Source organism: Capsicum annuum, chromosome 9, assembly GCF_002878395.1.
Source record: "Capsicum annuum cultivar UCD-10X-F1 chromosome 9, UCD10Xv1.1, whole genome shotgun sequence".
Taxonomy (NCBI): Eukaryota; Viridiplantae; Streptophyta; class Magnoliopsida; order Solanales; family Solanaceae; genus Capsicum; species Capsicum annuum.
This window is the reverse complement of record NC_061119.1, coordinates 46,241,285-46,250,826: the sequence shown is the minus strand read 5'-3', so window position 1 is coordinate 46,250,826 and position 9,542 is coordinate 46,241,285. Positions and strand designations below refer to the sequence as shown.

General features: G+C 39.2%; 1 protein-coding gene across 1 annotated transcript; it reads right to left on the bottom strand.

Moving 5' to 3' along the window:
* Positions 1 to 207: 207 nt before the first annotated feature.
* Positions 208 to 1,005, bottom strand: LOC124887061. The gene is made up of 2 exons (XM_047396236.1): positions 757 to 1,005; positions 208 to 657 (listed from the first exon to the last, which is right to left on the bottom strand). The coding sequence occupies exons 1-2, from the start codon at positions 1,003 to 1,005 to the stop codon at positions 208 to 210; spliced, it is 699 nt and encodes a 232-aa protein (XP_047252192.1).
* Between the last annotated feature and the right edge of the window lie 8,537 nt (positions 1,006 to 9,542).

The following is a 9,542-nucleotide window of genomic DNA, read 5'->3' as shown; positions in this document are numbered from 1 at the left end:
TCATCTCAACTTGAGAATGTTAAGCACAAGTGTGTCAAATATAATATCTTTTAACTGAATCGGCATTGATAGCTTTTTCTGTCATTTTTTCGTCCAGATCCGCAAGTTGCAAAGCTCCATTTGATAATACTTGTTTAACTATGTATGGACCTTGCCAGTTTGGAGCAAACTTTCCTTTAGTCTCTTTTTGATATGGAAGGATGCATTTTACAACAAGTTGGCCGACCTCAAATTTCTAGGACGTACCTTCTTATTGTAAGCTTGCGCCATCCTCTGCTGGTATAATTGGCCAAAGCAAACTGCCATCAACCTTTTTTCATCTATTAATGATAATTGTTCTAGTCTAGACTTGACCCATTCAGCATCGTCAATATCGGCTTCAACAATGATTCGAAGCGAGGAAATTTTGACTTCTGCGGGTATCACAGCTTCAGTCCCATAGACTAGTAAATAAGGAGTTATGCCAGTTGATGTACGGATATTTGTACGATATCCTAAAAGAGCAAACGGTAATTTCTTATGCCACTGTCGAGATCCTTGGACCATTTTCCTACGAATCTTTTTAATATTCTTGTTCGATGCTTCAACGGCTCCATTTTCTTTGGGACGGTAAGGGGTAGAATGATGATGCACAATTTTAAATTGCTCGCAAACCTCCTTCATTAGATGACTATTAAGATTGGTTGCATTGTTTGTGATAATGGACTTTGGTATACCAAAACGACATATGATGTTGGAATGAACAAAATCCACTACTGTTTTCTTCGTAACTGATTTGAAAGTAGCAACTTCTACCCATGTGGTAAAATAGCCAATAGCGACCAGTATGAATCGATGCCCATTAGAAGCTTTTGGTTCTATTGGATCAATTACATCCATGCCCCAAGCAATGAATGGCCAAGGAGCAGACATAGGATGCAGCTCTGAAGGTGGCAAGTGAATCAAATCACTATGAATTTGACACTGATGACACTTGCGAACAAAGCGAAAGCAATCTCGCTCCATAGTTAACCAATAATATCCTGCCCACATAATCTTCTTCGCTAAAACATAGCCATTCATATGCGAACCACATACCCCCAAATGTACCTCATTCATGATTCTTTCAGCTTCCTGAATATTAACACATCTCAACAAGTTCAAGTCTGGGGTTCGTTTGTACAGAATCTCCCCACTTAAGAAGAAACCATTAGCAAGTCACCTAATAGTCCTTTTTTTATTTGCATTGGCGTGTATTGGATATTCTTTTGACTTTAGAAAGCATTTGATATCATAGTACCAGGGTTCATTATCTGGTTCTGCATCAATTATATTGCAATAACCATGTTGATCTCGTATCTGTATCTCTAATGGGTCGATATGCGTATTTCCTGGGTATGGAAGCATGGAAGCTAGGGTAGCCAGGGCATCAGCCAGCTCATTATAGGATCTAGGAATATATCTAAACTCGATAGACTTGAACCTTTTGCTAAGGTCCTCTAAGAACTATTTGTATGGAATGAGCTTGATATCTCTTGTTTCTCATTCACCTTGAATTTGTCGAATGAGTAATTCAGAATCTCCCAACACCACTAGCTTGTGTACATCCAGATTTATTGGCATATTTAACCCCATGATGCAAGCTTCATATTCTGCTATGTTATTAGTATAAAATAAATGAAATCGTGTTGTGGTGGGATGATGATGCCCGATCGGTGAGACAAGAACTGCCCCAATTTCTACTCCTTTGACATTGACTGCCCCATCAAAATATAATTTCCACGCATACATATCATCTTAAACTTCTTCCTCAATTGAATTAATCTCTTCATCAGGAAAGTAAGTTCGCAAAGGCTCATAATCATTGTCAATTGGGTTTTCTACCAAATGATCGGCCAATGCTTGTGTTTTCATAGCAGTACGAGTAACATACACAATGTTGAATTCTGTAAGTAAAATCTGCTACTTCGCCAATCTACTTGTGGGCATAAGTTTTTGAAAAATATACTTTAAAGGATCCATTTGAGATATGAGGTAGGTTGTGTAGGACGAAAGATAGTGCTTCAACTTCTGAGCAATCCAAGTTAAGGAGCAACATGTCTTTTCTAAAAGAGAATATTTTACCTCATAACTCGTGGACGTTTTGCTCAAATAATAGATTGCTTGTTCCTTTTTGCCTGTGATAACATGCTGTTCTAAAACACAACCAAAAGAATTGTCCATCACTGACAGAAATAGAAATAAAGGCCTACCAGGTTCCGGTGGGACCAGTACTGGAGAATTTGCCAAATATTCTTTAATCTTATCAAATGATTCTTGACATTCGTCTATCCATTGGATAGCAGCATCCTTTTTCAGCAACTTAAATATCGGTTCACATGTAGTGCTGAGCTAAGCGATGAATCTGTTTATATAATTCAGCCTTCCAAGAAAACTCATGACCTCAGTTTTATTCTTCGGAGGTGGCAATTATCGAATGGATTTTACCTTGGACGGGTCCAATTCAATGCCTCTACGGTAAATTATGAAACCCAAAAGTTTTTCGGATGGAACTCCAAATGCACACTTGGCTGGATTGAGCTTAAGATTATACTTTCTCAATCTTTCAAAGAATTTCCTCAAGTCATATACATGATTGACTTGTGTCTTGGACTTGATAATGTCATCATCAACATATACTTCTACTTCCTTGTGCATCATGTCATGAAAAATAGTAGTCATAGCTCTCATGTACGTAGCTCCTGCATTCTTTAAACCAAATGGCATGACCCTATAGCAATAAGTACCCCACGGGGTGGTGAAAGTAGTCTTTTCTGCATTTATTTCATCCATCAAGATCTGGTGATATCCGGCATAACAATCCACAAAAGATTAGATCTCATGTTTAGCACAATTATCAACAAGGATATTAATATTGGGTAGCGGAAAGTTATCTTTAGGGATTGCTTTGTTCAAATCCCTATAATCAACACAAACTCTAATTTTGCCATCTTTCTTCGGTACAGGCACCACATTAGCCAACCATGTAGTGTACTGCGCGACCCTGATCACGTTTGCATTCAATTGATGGCTCATGTCAGTTTTAAACTTTCTTTGCTTTTGCTGGACTAGTGAAAAATCAACGTATGTAGACAGTTTGTGGACTACCAAATCAGTGCTTAGACCCGGCGTATCATCATAAGACCAAGCAAAAATATCCTTATACTCGAACAAAATTTGAACAATATAATTCCTGATATTCTGATCCGCATGAATACTTATTTTTATTTCTCTAACCTCCTCATCAGTTCCCAAATTTATTATCTCAGTGTCATTTAAATTGGGTTTGGACTTCTCCTCAAATTGATCCAATCCTTTTTTGACTTCCTTATCAGCTTTATCTTTATCGTATTCATCTACTGTTTGGTTTATTGATTAGAGATTAGACAACTTTTTAGGATCTAAATGTGAACTCTATGTGCATACCATGTTATCAGAGCCAGTATTAACATAACTGAAATAAGATAAAAATGAAAATTAAAAGAGGGAAGAAAAGATAAATTTACTAGAAAATTAAAATTTTATTTCATTGAATCGGAAAGGATAGGAGGGTTAACATGAAAGCAGAGCAACTAAACTATGTGGACTATAATCCTGAGAATAGTCCAAAATGCAAAAGAAAGAAAAATGAAACAATAAAATAAACTACCAAGACTCTTTCCTTGTGGGGAGAGGAGTGGCTTCCCAGTTAGTGAGCTTGATATTTGGCCCGACGAACTGCACATCTGTATGGCTAGGACCTTCACCCATCTGAACCATGTTTATTTCATAAAACATTTCCTTGAAACCTTGACATATTTCATCCACATCCTTGTTAGCATATGGGTCTTGATTTTCTTCCTTTTGAGCTTTCGTGAAAGATTGGCTAATGTGTGAAACCAGACTTGTCAATTTACAAGCCTTCTTCTTCTACTCTTTCGCCCATTTTCTATCAGTTGTGGTAGGATTAAAGCCTAAGACAAGGTATTGTGGCTACCACATGGATCTACAGGGTTTATAATTCCTTGCAGTGAAACCCCTAATCCTTTTCCCAGTTCATAACCATTTTGCAGTATTTGGCTAGCCAGCATGATTGAAGTAGAAGAGATATAAGGCCCCGAAATCAGCGTGCCTTCCACGACTTGATCAGCTATCACAATTTCAAAGGCTTGATAAATGGAAGATTCACAACCCCCTTTTACTTTGATACAGGGTACAGAAGGATCTCGATGTATGGGAAGGTCATTCTCTCTAGGCACAATGATTTCCTGATTATCGTATTCAAACTTAACTACTTAATGCAAAGTAGAAGATATGGCTCTGGCCTTATGGATCCATGGTCTTCCTAAAAGTAAGTTGTAGGAAGTATCCATGTCTATTACTTGAAAGGTGATCACAAACTCAACTGGTCCAATAACCAAAGAAAGATCTATCTCACCAATGGTGTCTCGTTTTGCACCATCAAAAGCCCGAACACATACATTATTAGATCGAATCCTATCTGGGCTGATTTTAATTTTTGCAAAGTAGAGAGAGGACAGATATCTACTCCTGAACCTCCATCGATCATTACCCCTTTTATGTAATATCCTTCGCATTTGATAGTCAGATGCAAAGCCTTATTGTGACCAGAACCTTCTGTGGGTAACTCATCATCAGTGAAAGTGATTCTATTTGCTTCAAATATTCTACGCACCATCCTTTCTATTTGACAGACCGTAGTTTTCTTCGGGACGTATTCTTTATTCAATAACTTAATCAATACCTGATAATGTTCTTTAGAATGTAGCAGCAGGGATTGTAATGAGATTTGAGCTGGGTTTTTCCTCAATTGATCGACAATGGAATAGTCTTAGGTTTTCATTTTCTTCAGAAATTCCTCAGCCTCTTCGTCTGTGATAGGTTTTTTCATTGGCCCTTGACTATCTTTAAACTGTTTTGGTCTTCTTAATTCTTGAGGAGCATAGCATCTTCCTGATCGAGTCAAACCCCCTGTTTCGTTTCTTTCTTCCATGACCTTTTTTCCTTTGTACATCACCGTGGTTTTGTTATAGTTCCATAGAATGGTTTTCAAGCTTGTCACTAAGAGCTATGCTATGTATCTTATGACAATTGGCTCTGTTATCTTTCTCATGTTGTTACGCTGTTGGTCGAACCATGTGGGACCACTCAAAACATATAGTTTTGGCCCATCTTCTGCTATTCCCTTTAGCTTTGCAGGAACATACAATACCATCGTTTTTGAATCTCGGGGTCTTATAATGGAACTCGCTCCTTTTACGATCAGTGGTTCTCTTTACATAGACTTCAGTGCTTCACCCGGGTTCTCCTTCAAGGTTTCTATTTCCATCACTGCTTGGCTTGTTGGCCTGTAGTCTCTATCATCAAAAATTATCCCCACAACATTTGCGTTACTGTGATTGGAAAGTGGATTGTCGGTGACATTTGGTGCTTCTTCTTTTTGTATTATGATTGCCTTGCTTTCGATTAACTTTTCAATGGATCTCTTCAGATTCCAACAATTTTTGGTAGTATGACATTGGACGTTTAAATGGTACTCACACCTTACATTAGGATCAAACCAACTTGCATTCGGATCCACTTTGAAGGGCAAAATAGGTTCAATCCATCCTAATTTGACCAATCTCCGCAACAGGCTCGTATACGATTCTCCAGTTGGGGTGAAGTTTTCCCTTGGCCTCTGTTCTCTTGTATAGTCTGCTTGAATATACGAATTACGAGGGGCTTGGAAATTTGGCTTCCGCGGATGAAAACCTTGTGGCACAGGTGCCCGCCATTATGGATGCTGAGGAGGTCGAGCATATGCTTAAGCATTAAAAACAATAGGTTGAGGTGTATAATAATGTTGAGGAGGGCTGGGTTGCACCTGTTAGACATGAACGTAAGGGGAGTTCCGTCCTCTTTGGGCATTGCCCGATCTTGATTCCATCATGGATCCTTTCTCCTTCTTTTTTCGATTTCCGAAACCACCTGATCCACTCTGAATGGCTTGTGTAGTGGCCTTGAGGGCGGTTTGGCTCACGATTTTTCCTGATTTGATGCTATTCTCCACCATTTCCCCAATTTTTATTGCTTTGGTGAAAGGTTTACTAACCGCGGCTAGTAAATGATGAAAATAATTGGACTCTTGAATTTGGAGAAAAACGTCAATCAATTCCTGGTCCTTCATTGGCGGTTTGACTCTAGATGCCTGTTATCTCCATTTTATGGCAAACTCTCAAAAACTTTTAGATGGTTTTTTCTTCATATTAGCAAAAGAAGTACGGTCAGGGACAATATCGAGATTGTATTGAAATTGTTGTACAAAATCTTGAGCCATATCATCCCAAACGTGCCAATGGGAGATGTCTTGATTGATAAACCATTGGAGGCTATTCCCATCAGACTTTCGCCAAAATAGGCCATAAGCAGCTCCTCTTTCCTTCCTGCTCCTCTAAGTTGATTGTAATATCTTTTTAAGTGGGACACTGGGTCACCATGACCACTATATTTGTTGAATTTTGGGGTCTTGAACCATATTGGCAAATGAACATTAGGGAACATACACAGGTCTTTGAAAGAGACACTTTTGTGTCCTCTTAATCCTTGTATGTTTCTCATACTCTGCTCCAAAATCCTCACTTTTCTAGCTATCTTTTCTCGTTCTTCATTCATAATAGCCTTCTCAATCACAATATGAGACTCAGGCTGATAAGTGGGCTGATATGAATTTACGGGTTTGAATGCCAATTCAGGAGGATAGACTTGATCATGATTTAGCTCGTTGATAGGCTTCTGTACCATTGGTGGAGGATTTATATTAGTTGGCACAGCCGGAATAAAAAGCGAGTTGTTCATGAATGATGGATTTGGAGGACACATAGTGGATGTGCCAGCAGCGCTAGACACATTAGCGTATGGACCAAATCCAGGCGGATAAAGTGGATCGTTGACTTGGGCTTGAGTAGAACTGGGATGATTTGCATCTGAAAGACCAGGAATCGAGGAAGGTGGGGCTTGTCCATTCGCCCAGGCCTGATATATTTCCACAATTTGTTGCTTCAATAACCTATTCTCCTCTAAAGATGCGAACTCTCGTGGAACTAACTGATCTCGACCTTCTTCATTATCAGATTCTGTTCCATCTTTTTGAGTCATCTTTCTTTTTCCTTTATAACTTGTGTTGTACGGGTGAGAGGCCAGCTTAACCACAACTAACCACCTTACTCTCTCTCTCTTATGAAATAGAAACAAATATGTTAGGATTTAGAGCTTTAAAGATATTGATATATTCATAACTAACTCAAATGTCATGCACCTAAGTAATTTCCTTCCTGAAATGGACTTAGGAAAACCCTCTTGTTTCATCCCGGCTTTGGTGAATTAATTTTTACCCTCATTATTTAACGCCAATATCTTAAAATTATTACTTGAAACTTGAAATAATATTTGATCGCGCCCGCCGAGGGTTGCCTACGTATCATGTTTTACATGAATCAGATCATCACGTAGTTCATGGATATAGTAAATATATATATATATATATATATATATATATATATATATATTCAGAAATAAAGAGAATAAAAACTTGAAACAAATGCAAAATTTTCCATACATTTCCAACTGTTCTTAAAACAAAGCTTTAATGAAAGGAAACTAAAATTATCTAAAACTAGAAAAGACTCGGAATACTAGAGAAATACTAAAAAACCTATAAAGAAACTAACTCTAAAAAAACAAGGACTTTAATAATTATCATCAAGATGCCTTCCAAAGATGTCTTGCAACTTAATCCTCCCTTAGACTTGAGTAGATCCTGGATAATGCTTTTGGCAGATGTGGAGCGAGAGCATGTGCCTGATGGCCTAGATTTTCATCACCTCGGTGAAGATACTTAGCATAAACATTAATCAAGGTTTCACTGAGTTGAAGTACTTCTCCCCTGGCCTCAATCATACTCTCATGGCAGTTTTGTACCCAATGCTGCGTAGTGCGGAAAGTATGCTTTAGGTCTCCTTCTTGTTCATGAAGGTCAGCGATCTGATAGTGAAGCGCCTTTCGTTCGGTCATCCACTGGTTTCTCTCAACTTTAACTTCCTTCTGAAAAGTCATGCAGCGCCTCGCTATTTCTCTTTCCCGTTCCATGGAAGCTTTTATCTGAGCCCGAAGCTTCGATGTGTACTTATTAGCAAGGCCTTCTCTTTCTCAAAATCACTCGATTACTGCTCCATAGCACCGGTGGCAATATCCAGGTCTTCTTGTAGGGCATGCATGGCAACACGGTTCTCTCTCTCAATCTCCTTACGAGCCGACCTAATTCTGGCCTCAAATCTCGCCTCATGGTGAACCAATTCTTCTCTAGCCCTTTCCAAGTCATTATTTAAGACGTGCAGAGTAGACCGATAGTTCTCTTCTACCTCTCGTCGAGCCTGCTTAATTTTGACTTTGATCGCCGCTTCTCGACCCACTAGCTCTCTGGCTGACCTTTCTGGCATAGCTTTAGAAGGAGGCTGGTCATGAAACCATGGTAGATACCAATAGTCTACCTCACCCTTGTCGTGGTCTTCCACCATGTGATCAAAACCTGAAAGTACACATCCTCCCCAACTCTTAAGTATCTCATTCTTCCTTAGAGGGATGTCAGGAAGGAATTCGTAGATGAACTCTTTCATATCTACGACTAGTGGTATATATTGACGTTGATCGAATTTTCGCATGACTCTTAGTGGCACATAGGGCTGAACACCTCGGAGACCCATTAAGACGATGAAGGGTTGGAAAGTAGACATATATATATATCACCTCTTTTGAGGGGAACCAATGATAATTCCACACTATCTTGTCCGCCGTTAATCCCTCCAAGTACTCCTTCCAAGCTCCTATTCCTTCGGGAAAGTTTTGGTCCTCCATCCTCTTCTCATGGCCATTGATATAATCATTCCATTTGACTCGAAAATCCACAACAAATGGATGATAATGAACATGCTCGAGCATCCATAACTGCAATAGAATGTTACATCCTTCAAAATAGTCCGCCCCATTTTTGCATATCGTCAGGGCCCGATAAATGTCTGCCAAAATCATGGGCACGAGGGTGACCTTAGGATTCTTCTTAAAAGCGGTAATAAACACAGCCAGATTGGTGATGATTTTTCCTCCTCTCTTCGGAAATACCATGATTCCCAAAAAAGCTACTATGAATGCTTCAGAACTGTGCTTTTCCCATGTTCGCTAGCACCCCCCGTTGTTAAGTTCTGATCTAAACAACTCGAATCCCCTTTACTGACCATATCTTTCGTACAAAAATTCTAGACGGACCCATTCATTTTCTAGGCAGCCTCCTATGTTCTTCTCTTTTATGTGCAATAGCTCAAAAAATCTTTCGGAAGTGACATGCTTCGGTATCATGGGTTCTCCTCGGTGAAGGTTCTTTCCCTTTCCAATAAATGCTCCTATTTCCTCCAGTGTGGGAGTGAGCTCAAAGTCGGAGAATCGAAATATGTTGTTTGAAGGATCCCAAAACTGTACCAAAGATTCTATCA

Bases quoted from the DNA above. Each gene is read 5' to 3' on its own strand.
- LOC124887061 (XM_047396236.1), bottom strand. From the start codon at position 1,005: ATGGAGCGAGATTGCTTTCGCTTTGTTCGCAAGTGTCATCAGTGTCAA. The intron at 658-756 runs GTAGTGGATTTT...CATCTAATGAAG, and splicing joins AATCAGTTACGAAGAAAACA to GAGGTTTGCGAGCAATTTAA.